Source organism: Polypterus senegalus, chromosome 8 (genome assembly GCF_016835505.1).
Source record: "Polypterus senegalus isolate Bchr_013 chromosome 8, ASM1683550v1, whole genome shotgun sequence".
NCBI lineage: Eukaryota > Metazoa > Chordata > Cladistia > Polypteriformes > Polypteridae > Polypterus > Polypterus senegalus.
Genome location: NC_053161.1, coordinates 164,496,981 through 164,514,730, shown reverse-complemented (window position 1 = coordinate 164,514,730; position 17,750 = coordinate 164,496,981). Strand labels below are relative to the sequence as shown.

Sequence of the window (17,750 nt, the reverse complement as noted above, 5' to 3'; positions counted from 1 at the left end):
CCATCACCTTAATCAATATAACCCTTAAGTGCACAATCATGAGAATTTCTGTGAGTGACCTGACCTGGTGTTATATTTACAGGCTGAGGTTTGCAGAGTAAAGAGAAAAGGAGACAGGCCTGTTCCTTGAGGTGCTCCAGTGTTGCTCATATAGTCCTCAGGTCTCGCAAACTGTGGTCTGCCCAACAGACAGTACATTATCCAGGACACCATAGGCTCATCCACCTGCATATCTCTGAGTTCTACCTTTAACAGGGATGGCTGGATGGTTTTGATAGTGCTAAAGAAATCAAAAACACTGGGGATGATCTTTGTCTTTAAATTGTGGTGAGACCATTCCAGGATTTTCTTCCATGTGAACAGACTTCTCTCATTCACATGAACTTATCTCACTAATCATACCTGTTGTTCTTTGGTGAATGACTAGCGAGATATGCAAGTTCACACATCATTTGTGTCATAAAAATTGAATCGGACATTGGGATGCTGTTGCTTGGTCTGTGTCAGTAGGTATCATAGCATCATGGTACCTTCTAACATTGTCTGACAAAATAGAACAATAAATGGCGAATAACCGTATTTGGTAACTTGTATAGACATCAATAATGGCCTCTTCATGCCTCTCTGTGAGGTTGTAGAACCACACGTACAGTCATAAGATCAAAACTAACAATGGTAAGCTGATGAAATTTGCACGTTATACGGTTGAATAGTTGTGTTAAATGTTGAGACAGGTGTTGTTTGAGTAGGATTTCTAGAAATTAGTGGAACTTTTGGCATGGATAATGGAGATCTAAATTTGATCTTGTGCCCCCATTCACCTGAGAATACTTCAAGTGATGGTAAGTCCAATTTTAGACATACGCCCAATGCATCTTTTAAACAAATAACACATTATAACATAGGGCAGTAGTACTCAGTAGTGCATTGAATGTTGCATCAGATTTGTATAACACCATCGACCGATTCTTCAAGATCCAGCCAATGTTCAGCCTTCAGGAGTGAACCACAATCCTCCAAGCAGTCAGTGGATGAGGTCATGGTTGCCTACAAAGGAAAGAAAGATGGCAACCTGGGGCATTGCATCAAGAACAAACCACACAAAAGGAGCTTCAAGTTGTTTGCAAGTGCTTCTGAGGATGGCTTCATTCATGAAGTATGCGCTGGAGGTCCATGGTGTTGCCCTAATCTTCTTCTTCTTTCGGCTGCTCCCATTAGGGGTCGCCACAGCGGAACATCTTCTTTTATATCATCCTGTCTTCTGCCTCTAGCTCTGTTACACCCATCACCTGCATGTCCTCTCTCACCACATCCATAAACCTTCTCTTAGGCCTTCCACTTTTCCTCTTCCCTAGCAACTCTTTCCTTAGCATCCTTCTCCCAATATACCCAGCATGTCTCCTCTGCACATGTTCAAACAAATGCAATCACGCGTCTCTGACTTTATCTCCCAACCATCCAATTTGACCTGACCCTCTAATTTCCTCATTTCTAATCCTATCCATCCTTGTCACACTCAATGCAAATCTTAGCATCTTTAACTCTGCTACCTCCAGCTCTATCTCCTGCTTTCTGCTCAGTGCCACCGCCTCCAACTCATATAACATAGCTGGTCTCACTACCATCCTGTAGACCTTCCCTTTCACTCTTGCTGATAACCGTCTGTCACAGATTACTCCTGACCCTGTTCTCCACCCATTCCACACTGCCTGCACTCTCTCACCTCTCTTCCACAATCCCGATTACTCTGTACTGTTGATCCCAAGTATTTAAATTCATCCACCTTCACCAACTCTACTCCCTTCATCCTCACCATTCCACTGACCTCCCACTCATTCACACACATTTATTCTGTCTTGTTCCTACTGACCTTCATTCCTCTCAATGGCATATCTCCACCTTTCCAGGATCTCCTCAACCTGCTCCCTACTATCGCTACAGATCACAATTTCATCAGCAAACATCATAGTCCACAGGAACTCCTGTCTAATCTCATCTGTCAACCTGTCCATCACCATTGCAAATAAGAAAGGGCTCGGAGCCTATCCCTGATGTAATCCCACTGCCACGCTGAATGCATCCGTCACTCCTACCGCAGACCTCACCACTGTCACGCTTACCTTGTACATATCCCGTACAACTCTTACGTACTTCTCTGCCACTCCTGACTTCCTCCTACAATACCACAGCTCCTCTCGAGGCACCCTGTCATATGCTTTCTCCAGGTCCACAAAGATGCAATGCAACTCCTTCTAGCCTTCTCTAAACTTCTCCATCAACACCCTCAGAGCAAACATCACATCTGTGGTGCTCTTTCTTGGCATGAAACCATACTGCTGCTCACTAATCATCACCTCGCTTCTTAACCTACCTTCCACTACTCTTTCCCATAACTTCATCAATTTTATCCCCCTGTAGTTACTACAGTCCTGCACATCCCCCTTTATTCTTAAGTATCGGCACCAGTACACTTCTCCACTCCTCCGTCATCTTCACACTTTCCAAGATTCCATTAAACAATCTGGTTAAAAACTCCACTGCCATCTCTCCTAAAAAACCTCCATGCTTCCACAGGTATATAATTTGGACCAATGTCCTCTCATTCTTCATTCTCTTCATAGCTGTCCTTACTTCCTCCTTGCTAATCTGTTGCACTTCCTGATTCACTATCTTCACATCATCCAACCTTCTCTCTCTTTCTCATTCTCTTCATTCATCAGCCTTTCAAAGTACTCTTTCCATCTGCTCAACACACTCTCCTCACTTGTGAGTACGTTTCCATCTTTATCCTTTATCACCCTAACCTGCTGCACATCTTCCCCAGCTCGGTCCCTCTCTCTAGCCCACAGGTCCTTTTCTCCCTCCTTAGTGTCCAACCTCTCATACAACTCATCATACGCCTTTTCTTTAGCCTTTGTCGTCTCTCTCTTCACCTTGCGCCTTCTCTCCTTGTACTCTTGTCTACTTTCTGCATCTCTCTGACTATCCCACTTCTTATTTGCCATCCTCTGTATACTCTCCTGTATTTCCTCATTCTATAAATAATAATAATAATAATTTATTACATTTATATAGCGCTTTTTTTCAAGGCACTCAAAGCGCTTTACATACAAGGGGGGGGATCTCCTCAACCACCACCAGTGTGCAGCATCCACCTGGATGATGCGACGGCAGCCATAGTGCGCCAGAACGCCCACCACACACCAGCTTACTGGTGGAGAGGAGACAGAGTGATGAAGCCAATCAGTGTATGGGGATGATTAGGAGGCCATGACGGTCAGAGGCCAATGGGCAAATCTGGCCAGGATGCCGGGGTAACACCCCTACTCTTTCCGAAAGACATCCTGGGATTTTTAATGACCACAGAGAGTCAGGACCTCGGTTTAACGTCTCATCCGAAAGACGGTGCTTTTTTTACAGTATAGCGTCCCCATCACTATACTGGGGCATTAGGACCCACACAGACCACAGGGTGAGCACCCCCTGCTGGCCTCACTAACACCTCTTCCAGCAGCAACCTAGTTTTTCCCAGAAGGTCTCCCATTCAGGTACTGACCAGGCTCAACCCTGCTTAGCTTCCGTGGGCAACCAGTCTAGGGCTACAGGGTGATATGGCTTCTACCACCAGATTTCCTTTTCCCCTTCCTCTTTCCAGTCTTTCACACCAAGCACCCTTCTTGCTATGGCCCTTACCACATCTGCTGTAGTTGCCCAGCTGTCTGGTAATTCTTCATTATCACCTAGTGCTTGTCTCACCTTCTCCATAAACTCAACCTTGCAGGCTTCCTTTTTCAACTTCCATTATTTGATCCTTGGCTCTGCCCTCACTCTCTTCCACTTCTTGATCTCCAACATCATCCTACAGACCACCATCCTACTCTGCTTAACTACACTTTCCCCTGCCACCACTTTGCAATCTTCAGTCTCCTTCAGATTGACTCTTCTGCATAGGATGTAATCTTCCTGTGTGCATCTTCCTCCACCCTTGTACATAACCCTATGTTCCTCCCTCTTCTAAAAATACATATTCACCGCTGCCATGCCCATCCTTTTGGCAAATTCCTTCGTCATTCCTCTCCTTGACACCATACCTACCCATCACCTCCTGATCTACTCTGTCCCTCTGGTGTCGCCCTAATGCCTGAACAAAAAGCCATGGGTGCCACAAGTCTCCTGGCCAGCATCCTATCCTCTTCCACCACTACAGCCATTTTTGTGAATATCTTCTTCACCAGCCTGGAGATATGATGCAGTACCTCAATGACAAGAACTGCACGTACATGGGGGACAGCCAGAGACAACAGAATAGGAAAACCTCCACTCAAGTCCATTAAGGAGATGGAGAAAAATGCTGTCCCTCATGGTACATTTGACTACGTCACCAGTGGCAATGGGATCATGGCCCTTGGGTGGAAGGACAACAAGATTGTCACCCTGCTGTCAATAGATGTGGGGGTGGAGCCCATGTTCTCAGTCTACTGCTACTGCAGTGACACCAAGTGGAAGTTGCAAGTGAGCTGCCCTTCTGTCATCAAAAGCTACAGTGCCAACATGGGGGTATTGACAAGAGAGAGGTATTGACAATTGACTATACCTCCATGAAATCCAAGAGGTGGTACATGCAGATGTTTGCATATGCAATTGATGTCAGCCTCACAAATGCCTGGGTTGTCTACAGGTGGGACTGCAAGGCTTTTCTGTGGATGGCCGCTCACTAAAGAACTTCAAGTTTGAGGTGCTCCTTGGGTGCCAGAAGTCAGTTGCATCTCGACCTGAAGGAGTTCAGCATTTCCAGGCAGCCCCATCACCACTTATGATGTCCCCAAGCCACACCCCAGATTATTCTGTGTGGTTTGAACTGTCCCTGTTCAATTCCCTTATCTACACCAACTGATAAACCTTCAAGTATTGCAGCAGGAAGGGTAACCCCTTCAGGTCAAATGGGGTTTACAAGGTGCCTCAATGCTGAACACAACTGCTTCATCAAGTACCATGAAGCAGTTGCCTAAGTGACTGGACTTTGATACATGTGTGAAACTTGAATGAAAACAAAAAAAAAATGTCTCTAAATAAATGTTCCCTTAAGTTTTTATGTGTTTTTCTTATATACATAAACACAAGAGGGGACCCAAAAATAGCTATAATTTAAAAAAAAAAAAAATTAAAAAAATGGTATATTTGTCTGAACATTTCGAAAATGTAATCACCCTCCAAATACTCTCCCTGAGACGCAATGCACTGGCCCACCACTTTTGCCATTGTTCAAAACTGTTCTGAAACTCTTGCAAAGTGAGAGCCTTCAGTTCCTCCGTCGTTTGCTTCTTGACCTCCTCCACATCCTGAAAGTATTTTCCTTTAAGGTCCCTCTTCATTCTTGGAAGTAAAAAAAATCACAGGGTTGATGGGGACTGTCGTGATCCGTTTTTCATAAGAAACTGCCACACACTCGATGCTGTGTTGACGAGATGCAGAAACCATTCGCCTGATTGTCACAATTCGGGTCGCTTTCTCCGCACAGAATCACACAGTCGCTTGAGCACTTTAAGGTAAAAAGCCTTGCGTGGCTCAAAGCTTCTTTGAAAGCCTCTTGAAGCATTGTGACAGCTTCTGCTGCTGTTTTCCCCAAAAGGAAACAGAACTTGATGCAAACACGTTATTCTTTCAAATCTGGCATCACAAAATTGACAAAGACGGTAACAGAGGCTCAAGAAAAATAAAATTACACTGACTTTACAGACCCTTCTGCAAGGACACCGCTTGGCCAAATGATGCAGAGGGAAATCTGGTATGCGCATCTAGCAGCAAATGTCGGAACTAATGCCCCTCCAGAAAAAAATATTGTTATTTTTGGGTCCCCCCTCATGTGTGTATGTATAATTATATATAATACTAGCTGTGTAAGCCTGTGATGTAAAAAGCCCAGGCTCCTAGAAACCATTGAAATCGTCAGGGAAATAAAAACTGAAATGCAGAGTTAGTGGTTTTGTTTTGCGGACGTCCTCACCACCCTTGTCTATCAATGGCTGTTGCCGTGTACTTCTTTCTTCTTCCGACTCATTACCTTGGGGCCGCCTTGCTGGCTCTTTGAGCTTCATGCTGTAGCCTCGCACTTCTGGGCCAGACAGACATACACACTTCCATGAGTAGATGTTTATATATAAGATGTGTGACACCTTGGTAGTGAGAAACCTTTTTATTGGCCATCAATTAGGACTAAACTTGCTGATATTCATTTGCACTGATAGGGGGCTGTTAGGATTGGCAGATGTCAACTGCTTTCTTGGCTTTCCAGGCCTTTTTGCACCTCCTTTTCTTCATGTGTTCAATATTTATCAATGTGTCATTCCACTTTATTATCTATAACTTAATTTATGGACTTTATTTGTTTTGATTTCTTTGTATGTGTGGATTACTTGGGTTTTTACCGACATCTAGTGAACATGTCACATCAGTAGCCCCATGAGAAATATATTTACTGAGAGAAACGTTGAGGCGTTTAATACTTCTATTCCCTGCTGTGTACATGTGTGTGTGTGTGTGTATATATGTATATATATATATATATATATATATGTATATATGTATGTGTATGTGTATGTGTGTGTATATGTATATATATATATATATGTGTGTGTGTGTGTGTGTGTGTGTGTGTGTGTGTGTGTATATATATATATATATATATATATATATATATATATATATATATATATATATATATATGGTAACACTTTATAATAACTGCACACTATGAAGCATTAGTTAAGCATGACTAAATACTTTGTTCATCATTTAGAAAGCATCGCTTCCACATTCATTGGCATTAGCAACCACTTTATAAATGCCATTATAAACGCTATAAATCACAAAGCATATTTATAATGTCTTTGATAACTGCATTTACGATGCTTTATTAATGATCAATTAATATTTTTCAAAGAAGTATTAAATTACATATAAACCAGTTATGGAGAGGTTGTGAGTGGTTCATAAGATCATTTACAAAGTGTAAGTAAATAACTAATAAACTATTTAAATGTACATCTAGTTGTTTGACATACTGATACTGTGTTAACAAATGCTTTATAAACACACATCCCGGATATAAATCATGATTTATTTAGATAGTTAAAAATCATTTGGCACTTGCTAGTTAACTATTGTTGTGAGCTAATCTAAAGTGAGGACTACGGTACTTATGTTTTGTAAAGCATTTACAAATGAGATTTAAAGGCTCAGTTATGGTCTCAGCAGAAAAAAGGAAACCGCACAGGTTGATAAAGAACATACAAATATTTATTACAAAGAATGTAACTTCAACTTAATACTTGATATGAAATAGAAAAATGAAACTCTGCAATCTCATGTAAAAATTTACAAAAATACACAAAATATATTACCAAATGAAGAAAAATATTAAAATATGCTAACATAGTAAAAAGGTTTCTTGTAAAGGTAAACATGGTCGTACAAGTACACAAATTCCATAAGAAAATTTAAATTCTACATTTCAAACTCAATAGGTACAATTAGCAAAGACTGAAAAACAAATATACTCAACAAATACTTGTATTGTAATATATATATGATGTTTATCTTTTATTGTGTCTTCTATTTTTCTATTCATTTTGTAAAGCACTTTGAGCTACATTTTTTTGTATGAATATGTGCTATATAAATAAATGTTGATTGATTTGATTGATTGATATATATATATATATATATATATATATATATATATATATATATATATATATATATATATATATATATATAAAATATACAGTATATATTAAAGACATAAATCCTAGCCATCTCATTTTTCTTAACTGACTTTGACTACTTGTATTTTTTTTAAAATGTCATAAATCAATCTGCCAAATGCACCATCATGGTGTTTCTTTGCTAGCCATTCATTCCACTCAATCACTGCAAGGTGGTCAGAAAGCAAACTCTCAGTCCGATTTCCTCTAAGCCTCCAAATCTGCTCCTTGTAGGATCTCCATGCCTTCTCAATATGCTGGGTATGGGCACCAGTGTGGGGATCTACATACCACCTGCTGTGGTTGACAGTGTGATGGTTGTACCCTAATGCAGGCAGTATACAGTAGGCACGCCACTCGTCACTAATAATAGATGACCCAGGCCTCACATGATGGGCAATCAAGGGGACAAAAGATTTCTTCTAGATCTTCTCTCTATAAGACGTAGAATAGGTTTTCCAGATCTTCTCTGCTGATTTAGCCTCACACCTAACATCCCAAAGACCCACTTCTTTCTTTTCCATCCACCAGCCATTATTCCTCTACCATACTGATGGAGAAGAAACACAACAAACACAAACAAACCAATACGAACATCATAATAATAGTAATTTTAGTAATTGATATTTACAAAGGAGATTTAAAGGCTCAGTTATGTTCTCAGCAGAAAAAAAGAAACCGCACGGATTGATACAGAACATACAAATATTTATTACAATTGTACATCAATTGACATTTAGTTAAAATTGATATTTTTATAACATACCTTTCTTTTGTGCCGAAAATGGCTTTCGTCGATCACAACAAACTCCCTTCTTCCACCAATCTGCTGGCCTGTACGCCTTCTCATCCTTTTAATTGCTGTAACGCAGACTTCCCTTATTTTCTTTGACATTTTACTAAGAGTTGCTGAACTGCCTGCAATGCTGTCATCCATCATGTCTATCTGCCGTAACCGTAGACCCTGTGTAAACCATCAAAGGCAAATAGAACGTGTACTTTTTATGTAGGCCTTTTTGTAAAATAATTGACACTGTATGCCATATTAAAAAATTTTACACATTTTATTAAAATTATAAAAAGGACAGCAACAAAGTGAATTTATAACATTAATATTTATGTTTCTACTGTTATTAGTTGCCTACCTGTACATGAATTGCACCCACTTGCTAAAGGAGACCTTTGATGCACTGAAGATTGATTTGTGCCCGACAGAAATTTGTTTTGCCCTTCCCTCATGTGCTGCTTGTCGACAATTCCTATTTTTAAAAATATTAAATACTGATTTTTAGAAAGTTTTTCCTCAATGCCCACCAACATTATCACACACAGCAAGTGTTGCAATTTATTTTACATATGCATTTATTATTATTAATTTATTATATATTTCTTACCAAGCATATTGATCTCCACTGTTTGTCCTTTTCTTCAATTCCATGTTCTGGTGGCATATTCTGCATTGAATTTTTCTTTTTAGCAGTTTCATTTTTTGAAGCCACTTGATCAGCTTCAGTGTGTTTTTGACAGAACTGCACTCATTAATAAGCTTCTTAAGCCGGTTTAATCTGCTCACTTTAAACAAAATAAACTAAAATAATTGCTGTAGAAGGTGGTGAATTTATACTGACGTCCAGGTAGTTTGTGAGCTGGTGGGCGGAAGAAATCGCACTCCCGCCTTTATACGTAATCAACGTTGGACAAAGTTTAACTCGCGCATTTAAACGTCATCAGCGGACGGAAGGAATACCAAAGTCGTGCATTTATGCCATGGAGAACCCCGAGCAAAGTCGAAAAGGCGTGCGGACCCGGGCCAAGAGGAATGCCAACTTGAACACGGAAACACTGGATGACACGGCCGTCAGTGGCACTAGCGGTGAGTATATTGTTTGTGTGGCACGAATTATGGGTGATGGGTAGCATAAGGTCATAATTTCGGGGGCGCGCAGAGGGGCGGGAGCGCGCCGCGCTGCATGCATTTTCCTTCCTGTTAACAGATGACTTGTGTAATGATGATTTTAATTGTGAAAGTTTGTTAGACAACATTAGAGATAATAAAACCGTCTTCATTTATTGAATGATGTACAATTATTTTCAATTAGGTATGTCCATGGCCCCCACTGCACAGCTGGCAGACAAAAGAAAATCCCATGAGTTGGAGATGTGTAAGCTGAGATTGGAGTGTCAAAAGGAGAAGATTGATGAGCTGACCAAGGAGAGAGACTATCTAAAAGAGCAACTGGCATCAGGTTGGTCTCCCATCACACAACATCTATTCACATGATAGTACAGTTGTCTCATTATGTGATTTTATCTTTGTGGTCCTGTGTGCTATTACTGCTAGCTGTGAGCCTTATGTATTTGTATTTGTATTTATTTTAACAGCTCTTAGAAGAGAGGCCACAGGTTCCATCCAGGCAATACCCTTGTCTTCAAATTCCTCTAGTGACAGCTCATCTGAATCTTCCTCTGGTATTATGTCTGACTCCTCCTCTAAGACATCCTCATCAGATGGGGACAGAAAGAAGGAAAGAGATGAGGATCAAAAGGAAAAAGTACAGAAAGAAGTCAAAGAAAATGGAAGCAAAGACATGTCAGAGAGGTTAGAATGTTATTTTCACCCTTTCCACTAACAGTGTTTTCAGTATGCCACTGCTTATGACTGCTGTACAAGTGTTTCTGTATTGGCTGGTTTTTTTCTGCATGATTACTTAATTCTGGAAGAAGTTACAGCAAACTACATCAACTACCCTTAAGAGAAGTATTATTTGATAGCTGAAGTATTTTAAAGAAAAAACTAATAAATCTGCTCTGAACTTTGTAGAATGTATCATACTGTAGATAAAAACAATGTTTCAGTCAAAGAATGAGCGAAAATATTAAAACCAAATGCTAATCTTTTCTGTAAATTACAGCTCAAAACCCACAGCAAGTGGTGGCACGATACAAGAAAATTCTTCGGCACTTTAGTAAAGAAGGGACCATGTCAGCTGCTTTCAAGCATGTTGGGGTGGACCGGAACACAGTGGCGGTCACTGCTCCAGTAGCAGAGCTGTACATAGCCGCACCTGTCAAATATCAGGAACTCCTTAAAAGCCACAGCAGTCAAGTTAAACTTGGTGTGTTTGCCACACAGTGTGGTGCTGCCATTCTGGAGGATGCAGCTATAGAAGACACCCTCAAAACATTTAAGGCTTCTGGAAAGCTGCTGCCTTTAAAAAAAAAAAAAAGTGAACTGAGTTCACGTTAAACTGGTACAATGAGTCCAAACTCCTCCACTATATACACTGCTCTTCTCTAATGTTTTAAAGTTGGTATTCAGGTAGTTCAATTTAATTTGACTATATTATTGTTGTATTTATACAGATTCTATTTGTTGTATTTTGGCACTTCTGTGAACCAGTGTTGGAACTGGACTATTTTTATTTAGCAATATTTTACATTTTACAGATTTATATTACAGAAATATATTAATTTACTTCGCCAAGTTAACTGTTGCAAGAAACCTTTTTTCAAAGTTAAACATCATATATTTTGAATCGTTTGTTGAGTATATTTGTTTTTAATTTAACTCTTGAGTTTGAAATGTAGAATTCATTTGGATTTTGCCAAACTGATTTTATGTGGAATTTTTGTTGCACTTTTTTTACGACCATGTTTACCTTTGCAAGAAACCTTTTTACTATGTTAACATTTTTTGCTATTTTTCATTTGGTAGTTTTTTACATGAGATTGCAGAGTTTAATTTTTCTATTTCATATCAAGTGTTGAGTTGAAGTTACATTCTTTGTAATAAATATTTTTATGTTCTTTATCAATCTGTGCTGTTTCCTTTTTTCTGCTGAGACCATAACTGAGCCTTTAAATCTCCTTTGTAAACATAAGTAGTCCTCACTTTAGATTAGCTCACAACAATAGTTAACTAGCAAGTGCCAAATGATTTTTAACTATCTAAATAAATCATGATTTATATCAGGGATGTGTGTTTATAAAGCATTTGTTAACACAGTATCAGTATGTCTAAACAACTAGATTTAAATAGTTTATTAGTTATTTACTTACACTTTGTAAATGATCTTATGAACCACTCACAACCTCTCCATAACTGGTTTATATGTATTTTAATACTTCTTTGAAAAATATTAATTGATCATTAATAAAGCATCGTAAATGCAGTTATCAAAGACATTATACATATGCTTTGTGATCAGTACTAAAGCATTTATAATGGCATTTATAAAGTGGTTGCTAATGCCAATGAATGTGGAAGCAATGCTTTCTAAATGATGAACAAAGTATTTAGTCATGCTTAACTAATGCTTCATAGTGTGCAGTTATTATAAAGTGTTACCATATGGGATATACTTTTTTGTAAATAAGATTACCGTTATTAGGTCATTGGTTTCACTTCTTGCTCAGGATTCATCTCTTCCCATTGTGTGTTCAGCTGTCTTTGACCACTTTGTTCCTGTGTGTGTCATCGTCTCTGTTGTCTGATTTAGTGCAACGCCTGAATCCTACAAATTGCCCCCTGGACAGTGTCCCCTCTTGATTAGTTAAGGTTTTTTTGATTCTGTCAGACCGAGTATTGTTACCTTAATAAATGTTAGCTTGAGTTCTGGTTGTGTTCCTGCTGCCGTGAAACACGCTGTGGTGCAGAAACGTATTATAAAAAACAAAATAAGGACCCTCTAATGTGTCAAGTTTCAGGACAATTTCTAAACTGCCTGTTTTATCTAAAGCCTTAGAAAAAGTTGTCCTAACTCAAACATTTCTAGATGAAAATAGTATTCTGGAAAAATTCCAATCCAGATACAGATGTTCTTGCAGCACTGAAACATCCTTATTAAAGGTTAACAGTGACCTCTTCGCAATTACTAATGCTGGAGATTCTGCCATTCTTGTACTGCTAGATCTTACCTCAGCTTTTGATGCCGTGGATCTTATGATTCTTGTATCCTGCCTTGAACAGCATGTAGGCATCCAAGGTAATGCCCTTAAACGATTTAAATCTTATCTAAGAGCATTTCTATTCATTTGGGTGAGTTCTCATCCTCTGTAGCTCCTCTTACTTGTGGGGTTCCACAGGGTTCCATCGTTGGACCAACTATCTTTTTGGTAGGCATGTTACCTTTAGGCTCCATTGTTAACAAGTATGGCTTCTCTATGCTGATGACACTTAAATATATTTGCCACTAAAATCAACGCGAGAAAATACAGACCCTCCATGCGTGCTTGAATGATATTAAAACCTGAATGGCATTGCATCTACGCGGTGGTGCGCTGGGGTGGCAGCATAAAGATGAAAGACGCCTCACGCCTGGACAAACTTGTTAAGAAGGCAGGCTCCATTGTAGGATTAAAGTTGGACAGTTTAACATCTGTGGCAGAGAGACGGGCACTAAGTAAACTCCTGTCAATCATGAAGAATCCACTGCTTCCACTGAACAGTGTCATCTCCAGACAGAGGAGTAGCTTCAGTGACAGACTTTTGTCACTGTCCTGTTCCACTGACAGACTAAAGAGATCGTTCCTCCCCCACACTATGCGACTCTTCAATTCTACCCGGGGGAGTAAATGCGAACATTAATTTTATTTTAATTCTTTTCATTTTTATTACTATTTAATTTAATATTGTTTCTTTGTATCAGTATACTGCTGCTGGATTATGTGAATTTCCCCTTGGGATTAATAAAGTATCTATCTATCTAACTATCTAACTATCTATCTTTCTATCTTTCTATCTTTCTATCTAACTATCTAACTATCTATCTATAACTAAATGATAATAAAACTGTGATCATGGTGTCCAAAAGTTAAGAAAGTTTGAGTGTCTCTAATGTTGCTCTTGGACTCCTTGCCATATACGTATCATAAAGCTTCAGTTAGTCCAGGTGTGATCTGTGACAGCTCATTCAAACTCGACAAACAGATAAACTGTGAGGTTAAATGAAGCTTTTTCTAGCTGAGACTTTAAGGTAAAGGCTTTTCTTTCTCTCAGTGATCTTGAAAAGGCCATTCAAGCTTTTACAACATCTTATTTGGACTATTGTAGTTCTTTCTATGTAGATGTTGGTCAGGCCCTGTTACGACACCTACAACTAGTCCACAACTTTGCTGTTCGCTTATTGAATGGCTCTCGTAAGTGTGGCCATATTTCACCAATACTGTCCTCGCTTCATTGGCTTCTGGTCCATTTCAGAATTGATTTTAAATTTCTATTTCTTGTTTTCAAATGTTTGAATCAGCCCCATCCTGCCTCTGGGAACCTCTTCACTTGTATGTGTCAACAAGAGCCCTGCGGTCTACTAGCCCGGTGCTCTTAGTTGTGCCGAGGTCGAGGCTGAAGCAAAGAAGGAATCGGGTATTTGCAGTGGCTGCTCCTTTTCTCTGGAATGGCTCGCCTTAATATGTTAGGTTGGCTCCAGCACAGGCCATTTTTAAGTCATCATTAAAGTCTTATTTCTTCTTGCCGCCATTTGACTCTGCAAGAGGTTGACATTGTGTGTATATGTTGGCTCACATACATTCATGATAAGAAATATGTATGTATGGGTATTTTAAGTTTATCTTTTATGTAATGGTTGGTTATTCTTGCAGTTTTGTGATGTGTACTGTGGACACTTTTTTTCTATAGTGCCGTTACTTGTGACTGAAGACAGAGAGATATAATTAAAGTTAGTAAAAATCTTTAATTGATACACACCAGGCAAAGGTAAAATGACAGAGAAGCACAGTCCTAGGACACCTGCCCTTCGTCTGCCCCAAGGGGTCGGTGTCCCAAATTTTTATAGGGCTTTTGTCTTATGACTTTAGTTACACAAGTATTTCAAAATATTAGCCTGAATCAGCACTAACAGAAATCTAAAGGTGGAATACATCTGCTAGTTTCCTTAGTTTGGGGCTCGATGAGTCCACACTTGTGGTTTTTTGTGTAGTAACCTTAAAACAAGAAGTAGCACTTAGCACGCATACTTTGGACACGCAGAATCTGCATGGCTCTTGTCATGTACACCAGATTGATCAAGCTGTTTTGTATTTTTCCACAGTACATACAGTATACAGTAATCCCTCCTCGATCGCGGGGGTTGCGTTCCAGAACCCCCCACGATAGATGAAAATCCGCGAAGTAGAAACCATATGTTTGTATGGTTATTTTTATATATTTTAAGCCCTTATAAACTCTCCCACACTGTTAACATCATTAGAGCCCTCTAGACATGAAATAACACCCTTTAGTCAAATGTTTAAACTGTCCTCCATGACAAGACAGAGATGACAGTTCTTTCTCACAATTAAAAGAATGCAAATAGATCTTCTTCTCTTCAGGAGCTGAGAATTTCAGAGAGAGAGAGAGAGAGCGCTCGCAAAGAAAAGCAAACAATCAAAAAATCAATACGTGTGCTTTTAAGTTTGCCGCGGCATTTTTTAGAGGAGCGTCAGTATCTTCTAAGCAAACAGCCCCTCTGCTCACATCTCCTCCGTCAGGCACAGAGAACGTCAGAGAGAGAGAGCGAGATTAAAGCAACAATCAAAAAATCAATAAGTGTGTTTTTGGAAGCACCGCGATAAAGCGGCCGGCATCTCTTAGAGGTGCGTTCGTATCCACTAGGCAAACAGCTTCTGTGCAAACAGCACCTCTGCTCACAGCCCCTCCGTCAGGCGCAGAGAATGTCAGAGAGGGTGAGAGAGAGGCAGAGAGAGACAAGCAAACAATCGAGCACCACGCAGGAGGCATATCTTATAGCATTGAGGAGTTTTAGTTAATATGTAATACATGCTCTGATTGGGTAGCTTCTAAGCCATCCGCCAATAGCGTCCCTTGTATGAAATCAACTGGGCAAACAAACTGAGGAAGCGTGTAACATAAATTAAAAGACCCATTGTCTGCAGAAATCAGCGAACCAGCGAAAAATCTGTGATATATATTTAGATGTGCTTACATTTAAAATTCGCGATAGAGTGAAGCCGTGAAAGTTGAAGCGCGATATAGCGAGGGATTACTGTATTTGAACTGCTTCTTTTACCCTTTCTTGTACAACACTTTGGTTCAGTTCTGGCTGCTGCTGTAAATGTGGTTTATAAATAAAAATTGCCTTTCCCTGCTTTATAAAACATTATTTTAATACATAACACTAAGAAGTGCAGATCTGAGACAATGGACTGTAAAGACGAAGTTGGTTTGCAGCATTTATTACAGAAAAGTTAAAGAAATATATAAAACATAGAACAAGAATTGTAGGTTGTAACTGAACAATGAGGGACACGTATGTTTGTTACATTTTCTCACAAAACACAGTCATTTTCCTTTTTCCTCTCACGTTATCTATAAACAGATACATGTCTTCCATATGTGAAAAAAAATATGTCTAAAAACACATTCCCTCTCCTCTTTTTCTGGAAATTCAGATAGCAAATCAAATTTTTGGAAGGGCCTCCTCAATGTCGTCTTTGTGTATTGACAGTAATGAAGGGAGTGAGATGTGCCCTCTGAACACAGAAATGTTCTCAGCACACCACTTCTCTGCCTTGGTAAAATGCTGAAGGATTCTGTGTTGCTGTAATACGTTTTATTAAAAAAAGAGAGAGAAAATTCTTTAAATGGTCATCATAAAGCGTATAGCCTTTTCCTCCACATTTACATTACAAAAAATAATGTACAGTATATTTAATTTGTTATACATTATTAACATTACTGCTGTCGATCACAGATTCGACAAGTCTTCAATGTTTCTTACCATACACTATTATTAATACAGCACACAATGCATTTCAAACGTTTTAAGGCCTTTAAGAGTTGTACTAGCACTCAAGTTTGTCAGAAGACGTAAAACAGGCTTTTAGTCTTTTGGGCTTTGACTCCTACTGGTTAACGATTAACAGTCGGCATCTGAGATAAGCATGAAGTCTTTTTATACATTTTATTCACTACACCATAGGCATTGTAAGGCAGCATCAACAAAATGTAATTCATCTTTCTTATGGAAGTTTATAAAGTGATGTGTCTGTACCTGCTCATCGATGCCCTGTGCTGGATGTTGGAGAAGGTGGCTGACGTTTCTTCTAAAAGAAAAGACCTGAAACCTGCAGAACGCAGTGCTATGGAACAGAATAGCAAGACTTTTTTTTTTTTTTCTCATTTCGGATGTAGTGCCAAGTCTTTACTTTGTCTTCTCATTACTGGCTCAATAAAGTCTAAACCTGAAAACAGAGAAAATAATATTTACCTAAGGAAATGTTGAAAAAGAACCACAATATTAAGCACAATAAATGACCCTGTCCTGGCTGTCCATTATTTCTGTACCTTCTAATTTTTTGTTTGGTTCTTGGCCTTCATTGAGAAGGGCGTTTGCTCGCTCAGTCCGATGTGAGCAGTTACTTCAGTGATTTCAAAAAGAAGCACTAAGTTTATAATGGTAAACATTTTGACTATTTGTCTTTGATTTACAATATGGCTGAGTATATTTGCCACATTAGCACAGAACTAAATTAAAGTTTTTAAAGGAAATTTAAATTTCATTTACCCCTTGGGGCTGTTCGGTCCCTGTACAACCGGTGTCAGAGCTTGGTCCGCATTGCTGGCAGTAAGTCGAGCCCGTTTCCACTGAGAGTTGGACTCCGCCAGGGCTGCCCTTTGTCACCGATTCTGTTCATAACTTTTATGGACAGAATTTCTAGGTGCAGCCAGGGTGTTGAAGGGGCCCGGTTTGGTGGACTCAGGATTGGGTCACTGCTTTTTGCAGATGATGACGTCCTGTTTGCTTCATCAGGCCGTGATCTTCAGCTCTCTCTGTGAATCGGTTCGCAGCTGAGTGTGAAGTGGCTGGGATGAGAATCAGCACCTCCAAATCCGAGAGCATGGTCCTCAGCCGGAAAAGGGTGGAGTGCCCTCTCAGGGTTGGGGGAGAGATCCTGCCCCAAGTGGAGGAGTTCAAGTATCTCGGGGTCTTGTTCACGAGTGAGGGAAGAATGGAGCGTGAGATCGAGAGG

General features: G+C 39.6%; 2 protein-coding genes and 1 long non-coding RNA gene across 7 annotated transcripts in view; 2 read left to right on the top strand and 1 right to left on the bottom strand.

Moving 5' to 3' along the window:
* The window catches only part of LOC120533372 (zinc finger protein 260-like), a 71,355-nt gene that overhangs the window by 11,487 nt on the left and 42,118 nt on the right, over nucleotides 1-17,750 (top strand). The window lies entirely within an intron of this gene.
* The window catches only part of LOC120533375, a 31,820-nt gene continuing 21,870 nt past the window's right edge, over nucleotides 7,801-17,750 (bottom strand). For 3 of the 5 annotated variants that reach the window (XR_005634478.1, XR_005634476.1, XR_005634475.1), the window contains 2 exons: nucleotides 16,772-16,961; nucleotides 7,801-9,022 (listed from right to left, as the gene is read on the bottom strand). This is a non-coding gene — a long non-coding RNA (uncharacterized LOC120533375). The remainder of the gene's footprint in view (nucleotides 9,023-16,771; nucleotides 16,962-17,750) is intronic. The other 2 variants (XR_005634479.1, XR_005634477.1) reach the window with 2 other exon arrangements.
* LOC120533334 (homeotic protein female sterile-like) lies at nucleotides 9,016-10,766 on the top strand. Its single transcript, XM_039760185.1, has 4 exons — nucleotides 9,016-9,636; nucleotides 9,863-10,009; nucleotides 10,146-10,362; nucleotides 10,676-10,766. The coding sequence occupies exons 1-4, from the start codon at nucleotides 9,531-9,533 to the stop codon at nucleotides 10,728-10,730; spliced, it is 525 nt and encodes a 174-aa protein (XP_039616119.1). The 5' UTR covers nucleotides 9,016-9,530; the 3' UTR covers nucleotides 10,731-10,766.

What these genes read in the sequence shown, in the direction of transcription:
- LOC120533334 (XM_039760185.1), top strand. Translation starts at nt 9,531, where the DNA reads ATGGAGAACCCCGAGCAAAGTCGAAAAGGCGTGCGGACCCGGGCCAAG. An exon ending in GGCCGTCAGTGGCACTAGCG is followed by an intron (nt 9,637 to 9,862) that starts GTGAGTATATTG and finishes ATTTTCAATTAG; the next exon opens with GTATGTCCATGGCCCCCACT. An exon ending in AAAAGAGCAACTGGCATCAG is followed by an intron (nt 10,010 to 10,145) that starts GTTGGTCTCCCA and finishes TTATTTTAACAG; the next exon opens with CTCTTAGAAGAGAGGCCACA.